The sequence below is a fragment of the Nannobrachium achirus genome, assembly GCF_963921795.1.
Source record: "Nannobrachium achirus genome assembly, chromosome: 24".
Lineage (NCBI taxonomy): Eukaryota > Metazoa > Chordata > Actinopteri > Myctophiformes > Myctophidae > Nannobrachium > Nannobrachium achirus.
The window spans coordinates 7,380,442-7,397,450 of NC_137831.1; the positions used below are offsets into that span (position 1 = coordinate 7,380,442).

Below are 17,009 nucleotides of genomic sequence, written 5' to 3' on the forward strand. Positions count from 1 at the left end.
TATTTCAAATCCTTCTATGTTTTTTTTAAAACGCTATGTTTCCCATAAGCTGAATTTGAGTTACAAATGGTCGCTTAATAAAAACACATTATATTCAAAGATTTGCACACATTTTCACGACTTTTCAAAAATAGCAGATCTACAAGCTTGTATACTGCTATCAATAGCTAAAGTATAAAATAATTAAGGCCCCTTCACCTTGGGCCCTGGTAACTCAGTCCCACTCCCCCCCCCCCCCCCCCCCCCCCCTTGTGACGCCCCTGATTACATGTGACCAAAGACATGGCTTTGATAAAGGACCATAAATGGATAAAATCGTAGGTTATTTACATTCCATCTGAGCAAACACATGGCAGATATGACTGCTGCATGGTTTACAGTAAATGCTGGAGAAGAGTCTCTGACTGAAGATAGACGCTCTTCTGATGGAAGAAGTGTCACTCTGACCTCACTGTGATGTCATCAATACACACCATGTGACCTCATCAATACACACCATGTGACCTCATCAATACACACCATCACACCATGTGATGTCATCAATACACACCACACTCCATGTTGTGACGCACACGCCTAATGCCAATCAAAGCCTGGGAAGCGAGGCTACTTTCACACACACCATGTCATCACTGTGATGTCATCAGTACACTGTGATGTCATCAGTACACTCATTAACAATGCGCCGCGTTGTGAGCTTGTAGATCTGCTATTCTGAAATGGTTTCAATCCTTAATTATTTTTAAATTGTTTAACGCATATTATACAATGAGGAGAGGAGAGGAGAGGAGGGGAGAGGAGAGGAGAGGAGAGGAGAGGAGAGGAGAGGAGAGGAGAGGAGAGGAGAGGAGAGGAGACACATAGTAAACGAGGAGAGGAGAGGAGAGGAGAGGAGAGGAGAGGAGAGGAGAGGAGAGGAGAGGAGAGGAGAGGAGACACAGAGTAAACAAACATTCACACACTCAACACAACATGTACACGCACAAACACTGATACCCCCCCATACATACAACACAAGATGTACACACAAAAACACACGCGCACACACATAGACACTAACACACACACACACACACAAACACACAGTGAACAAACATACACACAACATGTACACACACAAAACAATGAAAGCAATTTTAACCTTTTGGGGAACTTTAAACCATAAGCTGGAAAGTAGCCGATCTACAAACTCAAAACGTGTCACACTGTGTAGTACAGCAGCACGTGTGTGTGTGTGTGTGTGTGTGTGTGCGTGCGTGCGTGCGTGCGTGCGTGCTTGCGTATGTGCGTGTGTGCGTAAGTGTGTGCGTGTGTGTGTGCAGCAGAGCCTCCAGGTCACATGATCTTACTGAAGTTACTGAACCTCTAGATCTGACACAGAGACAATGAGGAACCATAGCTCCTGCACCAGAACCCAGCACAGAGAGGTCCAGTGAACGAGCACTGAAAGGTATGCATGTGTTTCAGTGTGTCAGAGGACACTCTGTAGAAGGACAGAGTGCCAGCGGGACAGTCTACATACACTGCTACTCTGTAGGAGCGACGGAGACGGAGGACAGAGTCAGAGGGACGGACAGAGAGTTCAGTCTGCTTCCCATTGTGAAGGACATAGTAACTGTTGTCATCATCATAACAGTCCAGACTCCATGACAATGCATTGGATCCTAACGCACAGTCAGCACCCTTTCCTTTCCTGTTGATCCCTCTGTGTGTCACTGCTATAGAAACCACTCCACTCCACTCTACCTCCCAGTAACTGCGTCCAGTCAGACTCTCTCTACACAGAACCTGGTCCCAGTAGGTAAATCTGTCCTGATGGTTTGGACGTCCCTGGACCTGCCTCACATTTGTCGCCTTCCTGTTGTTGTCAGACAGAGCGAGGCGGTCGTGTGCTGTGTTTGGATCCAGTGTGAGTTCACACACATCTGATGAGACAACAACACACAACACAACACCAGATTACAATCTAACTTCATAATAATATACAAATATAATATGATGTATTATAAGGGGTTGTTGTCACGTGGAAACCTTGTATGTCCATTTTATTATTATTATTTTTAAACTGTTTAAAATAGTGAAAATAGCCGATCTACAAGCTCACAACGCCTCACGATGCGAGGCGTTGTGAGCTTGTAGATCAGCCATTTTCACTACTTTCTGGGACGGGAAAGCACACACACAGACTCATAGTGCGCTTGTAGATTTGTTATTTCCAAGAACATTTGTGGGAAAAAAAGAAAATCTTGTAAAACACACACACATGCACGCACACACGCACGCACACACAGGGGTGTCGCACCAAATTCTGGGCCCTGGGTACAAGGATTCACTGCGGGCCCCCCATGAATGTTCTTCATTCATACGCATTATTTTGTGCTTTAACAAATTGAAAAATAGCAGATTTACCAGCTCACAACACGGCAACGAGTGCCGCGCTGCAAGCTTGTAGATCTGCTATTTTTCAATAGCTAAAGTATAAAATAATGAAGGCCCCTCCAACTTGGGCCCTAGTAACTCAGTCCACACACACACACACACACACACACACACACACACACACACACACACACACACACACACACACACACACACACACACACACACAGGTTGTGAGCTTGTAGATCGTCTATTTCCAATTCGTGCAAGATACTTGTATTTCATTTATGGAAAAAAACAGATGAAAAAAGGAGATATGAGGTTTCTGCAGACAGCAACACTATTTAGATATTTTATATTACTGTAGATTTATAAGCTCACAATGCCTTAAGGTGTGACGCGTTGCGAGCTTGTAGATCTGCTATTTTCACTATTTAAAAAAAATGCTTTTGGGGGCAGGGAAGCACACTGCGTTTGTAGATCTGTGATTTCCTGTAACATTTGTTAAAAAAAATAAAAAATAAAATAAACTTTTGAAAAATAGCAGATCTACAAGCTCACAGCACGGCACCAGGTTCCGCTCTGCGAGCTTGTAGATCTGCTATTTTCTTTTTTAATCAAAAAAATTTGAGCAAGTCTTTGAATATTTCAAATCCTTCTAAGGCTTTTTTTTTTTTTTTTTTTTTTTGAATGTATCTGTCAGTGGTGCTCAAACCTTTTCACATGAAGGACCCCCAAAATGTTATTTATTTGGCCACGGACCCCCATCTCAAAATATTTAGTTCCAGGGACGCCCCAGAAGCAAAATTTGAGTTACAAATGTTTGCTTAAAATTTTTTATTTGCACACATTTTCACAACTTTCCAAAAATAACAGATCTACAAGCTCGCAGCGCGGTACTCGGTGCCGCGCTGTGAGCTTGTAGATCTGCTATTTTTCAATAGCTAAAGTATAAAATAATGAAGGCCCGCCCTTGTGACGCCCCTGCACACACACACACACGCACACGCGCACACACACACACACACACACACACACACACACACACACACACACACACACACACACACACACACACACACACACACACAATTTTCAATGATTTTGTGTAAGATACTTGTATTTCATTCATGAGGTGTGACGTGTTGTGAGCTTGTAGATCTGCTATTTTCACTATTTAAAAAATGCTTTTGGGCGAAGGAAAGCACATTACGTTTATAGATCTGTGATTTCCTGTAACATTTGTTAAAAAAATAAAATAAAATAAAATAAACTATTGAACAATAGCAGATCTACAAGCTCACAGCATGGCACCAAGTTCCGCGCTGCGAGCTTGTAGATCTGCTATTTTCTTTTTTAATCAAAAACAATTTGAGCAAGTCCTAGAATATTTCAAATCCTTCTAAGGTTTTTTTTTTAAACCTATGTTTCTATGTCAGTGGTGCTCAAACCTTTTCACTCAAAGGACCCCCAAAATGTTATTTATTTGGCCACGGACCCCCATCTCAAAATATTTAGTTCCAGGGACCCCCCAGAAGCAAAATTTGAGTTACAAATGTTCGCTTAAAAAAATTAATTTGCACACATTTTCACAACTTTCCAAAAATAACAGATCTACAAGCTCGCAGCGAGGTACTCTGTGCCGCATTGTGAGCTTGTAGATCTGCTATTTTTTAATAGCTAAAGTATAAAATAATGAATGCCCCTTAACATGGGCCCTAGTAACTCAGTCCCACTCCCCCCCCCCCCCCTCCTTGTGACGCCCCAGCACAAATGTGCGCGCGCACGCGCACACACACACACACACACACACACACACACCTACACACACACACACACACACACACACACACACACACACAATTTTTCAATGATTTTGTGTAGATACTATTTTTTTTTTCATTTATGGAAAAACAGATGAAAAAAGGAGATACAAGGTTTCCGCAGACAACAACAATATTTAGATATTTTATATTACTGTAGATTAATACGCTCACAATGCATTAAGGTGTGACGTGCTGTGAGCTTGGAGATCTGCTATTGTCACTATTTTAAAAAAATGCTTTTGGGAGCAAGTCTTTGAATATTTCAAATCCTTCTAAGGTTTTTTTTAAACAATGTTTCTGTCAGTGGTGCTCAAACCTTTTCACATGAAGGACCCCCAAAATGTTACTTATTTGGTCACGGACCCCCATCTCAAAATATTTAGTTCCAGGGACCCCCCAGAAGCAAAATTTTAGTTACAAATGTTCGCTTAAAAATGTTAATTTGCACACATTTTCACAACTTCCCAAAAATAACAGATCTACAAGCTCGCAGCGAGGTACTCTGTGCCGCATTGTGAGCTTGTAGATCTGCTATTTTTTAATAGCTAAAGTATAAAATAATGAATGCCCCTTAACATGGGCCCTAGTAACTCAGTCCCACTCCCCCCCCCCCCTTGTGACGCCCCAGCACAAATGTGCGCGCGCACGCGCACACACACACACACACACACACACACACACACACACACACACACACACACACACAATTTTTCAATGATTTTGTGTAGATACTATTTTTTTTTTTCATTTATGGAAAAACAGATGAAAAAAGGAGATACAAGGTTTCCGCAGACAACAACAATATTTAGATATTTTATATTACTGTAGATTAATACGCTCACAATGCATTAAGGTGTGACGTGCTGTGAGCTTGGAGATCTGCTATTGTCACTATTTTAAAAAAATGCTTTTGGGAGCAAGTCTTTGAATATTTCAAATCCTTCTAAGGTTTTTTTTAAACAATGTTTCTGTCAGTGGTGCTCAAACCTTTTCACATGAAGGACCCCCAAAATGTTACTTATTTGGTCACGGACCCCCATCTCAAAATATTTAGTTCCAGGGACCCCCCAGAAGCAAAATTTTAGTTACAAATGTTCGCTTAAAAATGTTAATTTGCACACATTTTCACAACTTCCCAAAAATAACAGATCTACAAGGTCGCAGCGCGGTACTCTGTGCCGCGCTGTGAGCTTGTAGATCTGCTATTTTTCAATAGCTAAAGTATAAAAATAACAGATCTACAAGGTCGCAGCGCGGTACTCTGTGCCGCGCTGTGAGCTTTAGATCTGCTATTTTTCAATAGCTAAAGTATAAAATAATTAAGGCACCTCAAACTTGGTCGCTTAAATAGGCAAAATACATACTGTATATTCAAAGATTTGCAAACATTTTAACAACTTCTCAAAAATAGCAGATCTACAAGTTCACAGCGTGGCACCGAGTGCCGCGCTGCAAGCCTGTAGATCTACTTTTAAGTCATTGAATATTTCAAATCCTTCTAAGTTTTTTTTTTTAAACCTATGTTTCTATGTCAGTGGTGCTCAAACCTTTTCACTCAAAGGAACCCCAAAATGATATTTATTTGGCCACGGACCCCCATCTCAAAATATTTAGTTCCAGGGACCCCCCAGAAGTAAAATTTGAGTTACAAATGTTCGCTTAAATAGACAAAATACATACTGTATTTTCAAAGATTTGCAAACATTTTAACAACTTCTCAAAAATAGCAGATCTACAAGCTTGCAGCGCGGCACTTGGTGCCGCGCTGTGAGCTTGTATATCTGCTATTTTTCAATAGCTAAAGTATAAAATAATGAAGGCCCCTCCAACTTGGGCCCTATAGTAACTCAGTCCCCTCAGAAGTGCTCAAAGTTTTCATGTGTATTTGGCCACGGACCCCCATCTAAAAATATTTCGTTCCAGGGACTCCCCAGAAGCAAAATTTGAGTTATAAATGTTTGCTTAAAAAATATAAGATTTTCACACATTTTCATGACTTTTCAAAAATAGCAGATCTAGTATCTACAAGCTCGCAGCGCGGCTGTGACCTTGTACAGTATATCTGCTATTTCTCAATAGTTAAAGTATAAAATAATTAAGGCCCCTCCACCTGGGTCCCTAGTAACTCAGTCCCACTTTTCCGCCCCTTGTGACGCCCCTGTTAAGGTGTGACGCGAGCTTGTAGATCTGCTATTTTCACTATTTAAAAAAAAAAAGTATTTAAGGGTGCATTCACACACACATTCACACATGCTTAAAACTAATCCTGTAGCGTATTGTTGGAAAATGTTTGGGCTGGTGTGAAGACTTACGGCCGGGCTACACCAAGCATTTTTACGCTTGTGAGTATACATGTACGCAGGGCGTGCGCACGTATGCGCATTTAGGAAAGATCCAATATATATCAATTCAGCCGCCTACACCAGGCTCACGGATAGCGCGAAACACGGATACGCATTCCCTAAAAATGGGATCGGTTCTATTTTTTACGCACGAGTATGCGTTTTGTACACAGACTCTCTGGTCTCCTGCACATATACTCCCTCCTTGGTGTAGCTAGGGGCTTTTCACACACGCACAGACAGCAAACGTGTGCGTGCGACTCCGTGCGTGTTTTCTGGTGTAGCCCGGCCATCACTGGCTACACCAAGGAGGGGCTGTGTGCAGGAGACCATGGGAGTCTGTTTACAAAACACATACGCGCACCTACAAAATAGAACCGATCCTATTTTTAGGGAATGCGTATCCGTGGTTCGCTTTATCTGTGAGCCTGGTGTAGCCGGCTGAATTGATATACATTGGATCTTTCCAAAACACGCCCCACTAACGCACTGACGTGTAGCCCGGCCGTAAAGGCCTATTCACACTGGGCACATGTTGCGTGTGTGTTGTGTGTTGACCCATTCATTTCCAATGGAGAATAACGCGCAGCCCGTTTAGCGTGATATGGCTGAGCGCACGCATCAGACCCAAAAAAAATAACTAAAGCTCTTCTCGACCAACATTATTCAAATCTTGTGTGTGTGTGAGCTCTTCAAGCCAATGAAAGCAGTGCTGCTCTGCGTGTAGGAGTGTCTGTGTGAAATGACAGGGACAGAGTGACTGTCAATCAACAACAGCCTCGCGGACTGGAGGCTTACAGAATTGCGTTCCTATGCGCTTTTACGGCGTGTGTATTTTCTTGGTGTGAACAGAGGTTAATGCAAATCCACAAAAAAAAACGTGCCTTCGATGTGCAACAGTATTTGGTTCAATGCTGGAAATGAAGCAAAAACATGTGGCCATGAAACATTGTGGTAAACCCTGCCTGGGTTAAATCCTAATTTATCCCAACTTCCACAGTGGAAGACACTTTTCATTTTGAAAACTATTGATAATACAAACTCAAAGACATTTAGACATTTAATTCGGTAGATTCAGTGCGATTGATTGGGAGGGGTGAAATTGGGTGGAGATTCCACCCTTACTAGTGAAGTGAAAAAGCTCCTATCTGCAGATAAATGGAGGGAAACCTCCTATCTGCATTTGCATTATGAGATCAGTACACATACTAGTCCAGAAATGATGTATTACTGTATGTGATGGGTATCATTAACAAGCATAGGAGGGTTCTGCGCTTTGGCCATCGACACACAGATTACAATGCACACACACGCGCGCACACACACAAGCCTGGTCCAACTATGGGTAAATCGCCCCACGGCCTTGTGGGTTTGCCTATAGCCAAAGGCTAAGCTACACCGTGACAGAAAAGCAATGATCTGGCAGTGTGTAAAAGTTGGGCCTTAAAAGACTGAGGACCCGGCAGCCTCCTGCAGCCATGATGGGGGACTAGTCGTCATGGGCCCACCCACACCACCAGGTTTACCTCATGGTGGTGAAGATATTGCTACTGGGGAGAGGACACTCCGTATGGCACTTAAAAATGTCTAATGCATTCAGAGAGGAAGTGCTGAAAGCTTTGATATATTTATAGTATCCTATGAGGACATCACTATAGGTTTCACACTAAGCTGGTGTTTTGCAATAAACCCATTATGTTGCTCTATGTTTTAAACTCATGGTTAGTAGCATCTTAAGTCACAGTATATGTAAATGAGTGAATAAACACAGGCACGCACGCACATGCGTACGTAATGTACGTACACACAAACACACACTATGTCACACATGCATGTATGCGGTGGGACACGTTGTAGATCTGCTATTTCCACAATTTTTTATGTCACATGCTTCTGTAGGCTATGAAGAACTGTTCATCCACATCACTGTTTCCCAATCAGTGGGAAGGGACCCGTTTGTGGTTCAAGGACAAATTTCCCTATATTTTTTGTTTCCTTCATTATGTTTTTAATTATTATTTCAAAACATTTTCTAAAACCATTTCCCAAAAAGCTAAAAAAAACAGTGATTTCAATAAGAAATAAAAGAAAAATGAAATAAATTCCAAAACAAATGTTTAGTGAAAATATCCGATCTACAAGCTCACAGCGCGGAATGAAGCTGCCTCTTAAAGAATTCATGTTTAAGAATTCGAGAAAATAGCCGAGTCGCAAAGCACCACGTTGTGAGCTTGTAGATCTGCTTTTTCACTAGTTTGTGTCCCGGCCAAACATCTAGTTTCTCTATCGGCTCTTGAATTAAAAGGTTTGGGAACCACTGATCTACATACTGTAGCTGGGTGTGTGCTACTTAATGAATGAAACAGAATTAGCACTTACACTTCTTCAAACCCGGTTTCAGCATCTTCTTTCCACCATGGTCCACACTGGGAGTGAAAGAGAAATAAAGTCAGGCCTGTATATTCTTTTTGATAATAGAAACAATGACAGAAAATTATGTTATTGATCACAAAATAAAATACTATATTATCATAGAATGATTTCACTACTCTTAAACTACAAGGCAGATTTGCACTGACTGTCTCTTCATACCTGAGAGTCTGCAGTTGTCCAGCAGAGCGCAGCGTCTCTTGGTCTCCTGGGTGATTGTAGGTCAAGTCCAGCACTTTCAGATGGCGGTTGGATCTCAGAGCTGAGAGCAGGTAAGAACAGCCTTTCTCTGTGACCATGCAGCCTGACAACCTACACACACACACACACACACACACACACACACACACACACACACACACACACACACACACACACACACACACACACACACACACACACACACACACAAAATGGGATTAAAGGGATACTTCACATTCAAACATAACATACATATTGTGCAGTCCGAGGGAGAAGGGGGGGGGGGGGGGGCTCTATGTGAAACATATTCATGTCACTACATCGCTTATTTTTTACCTATAATGTTTTCAGGTACATATTTAAGAGTACGGTTTAAGTTCAAAACTGTTTGGTCTGTTTGGAGGAACAAGGAGGCAGCTATGGGAATCACACAGGTGAATGAAATAGAGATTTCATATTTATTCACAAGTTCTTGCTTATGTCATGCAGTATGTTTGCGTTTGCAGGGAGTAATTAAAATAAGCCTTTTAAGGGAATCATGGATATGTCATTTATATAAAAGGTCAAGGAACACTGACCTGAGGATCTCCAGGGTACAGTTTGGACTCCCCAACCCAACACAGAGCTTCATTATTCCTGAATCCTGCAAATCGTTATTAGACAAATCCAATTCTATAAGACTAGAGTTGGTGAGAACTGACGATAACCCCTCACAGCATCTCTCGGAGAGGTTGCAGCCACTCAGCCTAAGGAGAAAATATTGTTAAAATTAGATGTTTCTATTTTCTTTCCTGTAAAAGAATGATGACGATATATACATATATATTGTTTGTGTGTGTGTGTGTGTGTGTGTGTGTGTGTGTGTGTGTGTGTGTGTGTGTGTGTGTGTGTGTGTGTGTGTGTGTGTGTGTGTGTGCACGCGCGTGCATATATACACACACACACAGTTCTTAGTTCACCTACAGAACTCTTTTGGAGGCTTTGACCACTGGCAGAAGCTGCAGAAGAGCTTCTTCTGAAGCAGAGAATTTCTTCAGGTCAAACACGTCCAGCTCCCTTCCTGATGACAGCAATATGAAGGCCAAAGCTGACCACTGAGCAGGAGATAGTTTGTCTGTGGACAGACTTCCCGAGGTCACGTACTGTTGGACCTCTTCCTCTAGAGAATGGTCATTGAGCTCATTCAGACAGTGAAGCAGACCGATTTTTTTCTCTTGAGAGATGTTCTCCCCGAGCTTCTTCTTGATGTAGTTGACTGTTTCATCGTTGGTCTGTGAACTATTTACTGGCTGATTCAACAAAATCTTTAAAAGATTGGTTTCCACTGAGAGGCCCAGCAGGAAACGTAGGAACAAGTCCAAGTGTCCATTTGGACTCCCCAAGGCCTCATCTACAGCACTCTGGTAAAGGTTTTTCTGAGATCCAAAAAGCCAGGACAACCAGGAGGTTGGTTGTGACATTAGGTTGAGACCATCATTGTTGAACGAGAGAAAGACATAAAGGGCAGCCAGAAACTCCTGAACACTCAGATGAACAAAGCTGAACAACTTGACTTCGTGCAACCCACTCTCCTCTTTGAACATCGTTGTGAACAACCCTGAGTACTCTGATGCATCTTTGATATTCATGCCACACTCTTCCAGGTCTGATTCATAGAAGCAGAGGTGGCCTTTCTTCAGCTGTTCAAAAGCCAGTTTTCCCAGAGACAGAATAGCCTGAATATTCACTTTGTTCAAGGTAGCATTTCTCTGATTTCCATCCTTCTTGACATTCTGATGTTTGAACTGAACCACTATGAAGTGGAGGTACATCGCAGTCAGGGTCTTTGGCAGCTCACAAGTCTTTCTCAAGATCTCCCCTAGAACTGTAGCAGCGATCCAACAGAAGACTGGAAGGTAACACATGATGTGGAGGCTTTGGGATTTGTTGATATGTGACCAGATTGTTTTGGCCTGGTCCTCATCATCAATACATCTATTTTTGAAGTATTCTTCTTTTTGTGGGTCTGTGAACCCTCGGAGCTCTGTCACCCTGTCAACAGAAGGGATCAGATTGGCAGCTGCAGGTCGCGTGGTTATCCAGATGCAGGCAGAGGGAAGCAGGTTTCCTTTGATGAGGTTTGTCAGAAGGATGTCCAATGATGTCCGGTTTGTCACATGACTCCAGTCGGGATTCTGGAAGTGTAGAGGAATCCTACATTCATCCAGGCCATCAAGGATGATCACAGTTTGGGTGTCTTTGTTGCATATTCTTGCTGTGTTGACTACACCAAAAAAGTGTCGAAGCAGTTCCATCAAACTGAATTTCTCGTCCTTCACCAAATTCAACTTTCTGAAAGTGAATGGAAACACGTAGTCGATATCTTGGTTGGTTTTACCTTCTGCCCAGTCTTGAGTGAACTTCTGAGTTGAGACTGTTTTACCAGTGCCAGCCACTCCCTTTGTCATCACTGTTCTGATTCTCTTCTTCTGATCTTCTCCAGATAAAGGCTTAAAGATGTCTTTGTATTTGATTGGTTCTTCTGGTCTGAATGGTTTCCTAAATGCAGTTTCAATCTGACTGACCTCACTGACCTCTCCAATCTCTTCCTTTGTGATGTAGACCTCTGTGAAGATCTGATTTAGAGGTTTGTTTGGAGTTTGACCGGTTTTTGTCCACTCTTCAAAACACAAGTCCTCCTTAAGTTTAGTCTTGAGTTTTTGAGTTTCTAAATGACAAAAAAATAAAAAAAAATAAACAGACAATATCAGTAAGTGCATGTTATGGTAAAATGTGGTCCTAAATTAGAGTAGCCTGGCATGGCCAGACTAATATCAGTGCACAGAATTATTTTGCGTTTGAGATCAGATTAATTATAGACCATATTTAAACAACAGTTCTAAAACCGATCCTTGATTCTGATTGGCTTATTCCTGTGATAAAATGCTTATACTCTATGTGCACCGTGCATTGTGTGTCTCTCTATTGGCTCACACAATTTCCTCCCAAGTAAATGTTGTACTGAACTGACAATACTTGGCTACAATACACTGTCAATAATTGGCTAATATATTTTACATATAATATCAAACATCGCAGGTGGTGGGACGTTTTGGCATGTGTGGGTTATTTGGTACACAGCAGAACAAGGTAAGGGGAGCGCTTGTTTTACTTACAAGCCCTGGCAGTGCAGTGCTTCTAAGCACTGCATGCGTACCCTGTTGACTAACATATAAAGACCACTATTTGTATGTAGGTATACCTTTGGGTATGTTCAGTAGATGCATCTTGTTCATCTTGTGAAGAATGTTCTCTATGATCCGAGTTTCATTTCCGGCGTAGGTCTGCGCGATGAGATCAGTGGTGTCTAATCTATCAGCGTTCTCCAGGTCTGACTGTGGGATGGGCTGGAGACCTACAAGGTTGGGCTCTTGCAGGTAACATTTGAAAGTCTTGAACTCATCTTCTCCCAGACAACTCAGAGTTTTAATGATAGGCTCCTTACGTAGCTCCATGGTCCCACCTTGAAAACAAAGTTTGTCTCCTTTATTAATGGAACTGACGAGATTTTCAAATGTATCTATTAAAATGTTCCTTCAGTATCTGACAGAGGTGGGGTGTGTAGAGGTTCACTATGTATGGGTTGCTATGTATATTATGCAGAATAAGGCATTAGAAAGTGCATACTGTAAAATACAAATTGCACCAGCATGATCAATTGTAGATGCACTGTATATGCCCTCTCTTCAGCTACCTTTTTCAAACCTCTCAAGTAGATCCATCTTGTTGATCTTCTTCAGCGCGTTCACAACGATTTGAATTTCATTGCTTGGATAAGCCTGTGTTATTAGATCAGTGGTGGTTGTTCTTTCAGCCTTCTCCAGCTCGCATTTTGGAATTGGCTGGAGACCTTCACGATTGTCACCTTGTAGCAGATACCACTTGAAAGTCTTGAAGTCCTCATCTCCCAGCTCCTTCAGAGTTGTGTAGATGCGGTCCTTAAGTGTATCCATTGTTGGTTCCTGGTGCAGAGGATGTTAACATTTTAGCTACAATCTTTTAACTTTTTGCAACCTATTTAAAATGTAAGCTGTAACCTTTGAAGTTCCTCTGAACAGGTTAACTAGTGTGCAACATGCATATGAAGCAGACCTTAGTCTTGATTGTTTTTGTTTGTTTGTTTGTTTTTTAACTGGAGAACCAATAGTATGGAATTAGAACAGACTCATATTTGTATTGTGCAATTCGTAACTTGTGTGGTCATATCTGTTACTCAAATATCAACATCTGTAACTATCCCATAGGCCCATCTGAAAAAAAATAGTCAGAGGTTCTGTTGTGTCATCCATGGAGTGTGTGCATATTTTACGTTTATTGGGCCAGCGGTGCCGGAGATTATAGCCATTCACATGGATGGAAAGAATGACGAATGGACGGACAGGGGGCAAAAGATAGTCTCGGCCACGACTTCCGCCTGGCGGTGATAAAAAGGCTCTAAAGTGGAAGCAACGATATCGCCTCTACTCTGTCATGTTTAAACAATATACAGGCGTCGGACCGGACGCCGTGTGGACAATAAATTCCCACACGGACGCACGGACGGCACCGAACGGTGCACGAGCGTGTAAACGCGTGCATACCCCCCGCGAGAGCCGCGACAACCCCCCCACCCTGTGAATCCGCGATAACTACAAGCTGTACTACTACTTTGCATAACAGGTTTCTAGTGGTGAATGTGTGAGTGTCCTCAAGCCCCCTCCATTCATATGGATATTTAGCCTACTTTAACACCTAGGTTTCCAGCTGTGACTGCATGTGCATGTGTCGATGTGTGTGTCCTCATACATGGCTCCATTACTGTGGTATTTAGTGTTTGAGATTCGTTCAAGGCAAACTTTGTTTCTCTAGCCTACTGCAGCGATGTATTTTCTAAATGAATTAAAAGAAAGTAGAACATAAAATCTTAAGTAACAATGCAAATGTAATTAAGACTAGAAAACTGTTGTTTTCCCACCATTAGATCTGCTGACATCCTTTCTATCTAAATAGCCTCTAGAGGCACGTGCACGCGCGTGCATGTGACGTCAATAAATGACCATCCGCCCTGAAAAGAAAATCCCAAAGTATGTTATCAGATAATATGGTTGTACTGTTGTTTTTTGTCTTTTTTCTTTCCTGTATGTCATGTTTTTATTGTCTATTACCTGTGCTGTTTGAATACCTGAATATTTTGTAAATTGTATATTCTTCAATTAAAAAAAAAAAAAAAATCCCAAAGCACCACTGGTAATATCCAATTATACAACAGTTACCCTTAAAAAGACGTCAACTTCATTTAATTGAAATTAAGATATTAGATATTTTTTTAATGACAGGTTCGCTATAACTATGTCCTTGAACTTCACATGAAAACTGATAGCGTAGCCGCTTGGGTATAAGTTATGATGATGGGTATAAGTTATGATGATGGGTATAAGTTATAATCAGTGGTGTTAAAAGTATTCCATTGTTTTGCTTAACTAAAAGTATCAACACTGTTACTGTATGTAGAAATACTCTTGTATAAGTAAAAGTATGGAATTCAAAATTCACTTGAGTAAAAGTAAAAATATTTAAAGTGTTCTTAAAATACCAATGTATTTAAAAGTACTCGTCATTATTCAGAATGTCACATTTCAAGTTGTCAAATGTATACTTTTTTTTTTCTTTTTTTTCTCGAAAATAGCAGATCTACAAGGTCTGGCTGAATGGAGTTGTTAATGTATGTTTTGTAATAATAATCAAAATCTACTTAGTAACAATTAAGTCACTAAAGTTTTCTATTAAAAGTAGTGGAGTAAAAGTACAATATTTTGATCCAAGTTGTAGTGGAGTCAAAGTAAAAGTATTGGAAATTGGAAACATACAAGTAAAGTATAAATAACGGTCCGCCAGTTGGCCATGTATGTTAAGTCCTGCAGTCATTCGAAGCAAAGCTTCCCTTGCAGACAACAATCTACACTACTGAGACCCATAACTCCACCAACACCATGCAAGACTGGAGCCTCGTTTTGATGGAATGAAATTCATTTGCATTCCATCTATGTTCATCTGCTATACAATATGTTATAGCCATTATATCTTAGCAGTTCCAGTATTTCATACTTTGCTATATTAACGGCTATAGTATAGGACGGTCGATTGACATCCAGATTAAGTTGAGACAATTTACCTTGACAGAGGAGAAGTTGAAAGGCAGTGTTCACCAGGGTGTCTGGATTCATCTGAGGGTGGTGTCACCAGCATCCTCAAAGTCAAACCAACGCTGTGACGTCAATGTGGGTTAAACATTACCTAAGTGTCAGGCAGAGACAGAAGTCATAAATGTGTTTATGGTGTCAGGTTAAGACTTATTGTTGAGACAGTCGTCTTTATATGCTTTAATTTGTTTTGTTGTATAAAACATAACATGTGTTCAACATGTACAGCAAACACTGCAACAGTAATAGATGTGCATTACAAACCATTGTAAACAATGGAGCGATGGTCCCAAAATATGAGTTCTGTTCAATTTCTTTTTTACCAAATTGCCAAATGGGCAGATGTCAACATCAACATCCCTAAAAGGATTAAATAGAAGGGTACGTCCACAATATTCATGGTAGTTAGGTTGCAGTGTTACTCTGTACAAATACTTGCTACAGTATCTGTGCAGACTAGTGCTTGCTCTACTGTATCGTGATGTTTGCATAATAATCAGGAACAATCTAACAACAAATAGTTAATATGAAGGCGGAGCAAGCACTGCACAGATAGCAAGTCTTTGTACACATTAAGGTAAGGTAATTAAGGTAATTTGATAATGTGTGATTCCCTCATGTTCTCTATGCCACGTTTCATCATTGGAGTTATGCTGCAGATTGTCAGATGTTGATTTATATCCTTATATGACTTACAGTAAGCTTCTTTATCAGTATCAAAGTCTTAACATCATCAGAATGTTATCAAGGCAGAGTTACCTTTAGTCAACACAATGACGCAGAGAATGAGTTTGGCTGTAGATTATTAACTATTATGATCCACAGAGCAAACTGCAGAAAGACTCTCACGTGTTTACAACCTGTTGAAGGAAATGTTCAACGTTCATAATTTAACCCCTTAAAGCACAGTTTGATCCCGGGAGATCCCCCAGAGAATATAGAGTAGAAGTGTCCTTTTTTTTGTTTTTTTTTTACTTTTTATTGCAATGATTTCAATTTTTTACATTTCTTATTTCACATTTTGTGTCCATTTTTGCAATTATTTTCATTTTCTTTTCTTTTTTTTTTAAACAAATACTTATACTACAAGTGAAAAACAGAAATACAAAAAACACAGAAATGTGCAGGTGGGGGGGTCCTCTATGTTGTGCACTGTTAGTTGCCCCAAACAGTGCGCAATCTCAGGATCAGACCACCTTCTTCGACTAAAACTGAATCATTGAACGCAAATGGAAGACCACCAGACATCCCGATTCACTCATCAATCTAAAACACCTCATGAAAACCTACCAGCAAGCTGTCTGTAAGGCCAAATCCAAATATTACTCTGACATCATCGCAAAAAGTAGCAATAATCCCAGGACCCTCTTTTCTGTAATTAATGCTGTCACTAAGCCCCCCTCCACCCTTCAACTAGAACCATCACCTGACAAATGTGAAGAACTTCTATCATTCTTCATTAATAAAGTGCTTAATATACGCCTCCAGATCCCATCCACTACTGCTGACACCTCAAATTCACCCACTATGCCAGGTCCGCTACACCAGTTTAACCCCATAACCCTGTCAGAACTCAACTCTACCATATCCCATATGAAATCATCTTCGTGCAA

General features: G+C 41.0%; 1 protein-coding gene and 1 long non-coding RNA gene across 2 annotated transcripts; both read right to left on the minus strand.

The window, feature by feature from the left end:
- Window positions 1-1,365: 1,365 nt before the first annotated feature.
- Window positions 1,366-12,453, minus strand: LOC308279932 (protein NLRC3-like; the record flags this gene model as incomplete). The annotated part of the gene is made up of 5 exons (XM_080720153.1): window positions 1,366-1,925; window positions 8,927-8,973; window positions 9,140-9,289; window positions 10,142-11,885; window positions 12,420-12,453. The coding sequence occupies 5 exons, from the start codon at window positions 12,451-12,453 to the stop codon at window positions 1,366-1,368; spliced, it is 2,535 nt and encodes an 844-aa protein (XP_080576279.1).
- Window positions 12,454-12,474: 21 nt separating this feature from the next.
- Window positions 12,475-15,447, minus strand: LOC308280494. The gene is made up of 3 exons (XR_013961746.1): window positions 15,369-15,447; window positions 12,912-13,179; window positions 12,475-12,680 (listed from the first exon to the last, which is right to left on the minus strand). It is a non-coding gene; the product is annotated as an uncharacterized lncRNA (long non-coding RNA).
- Window positions 15,448-17,009: the final 1,562 nt, after the last annotated feature.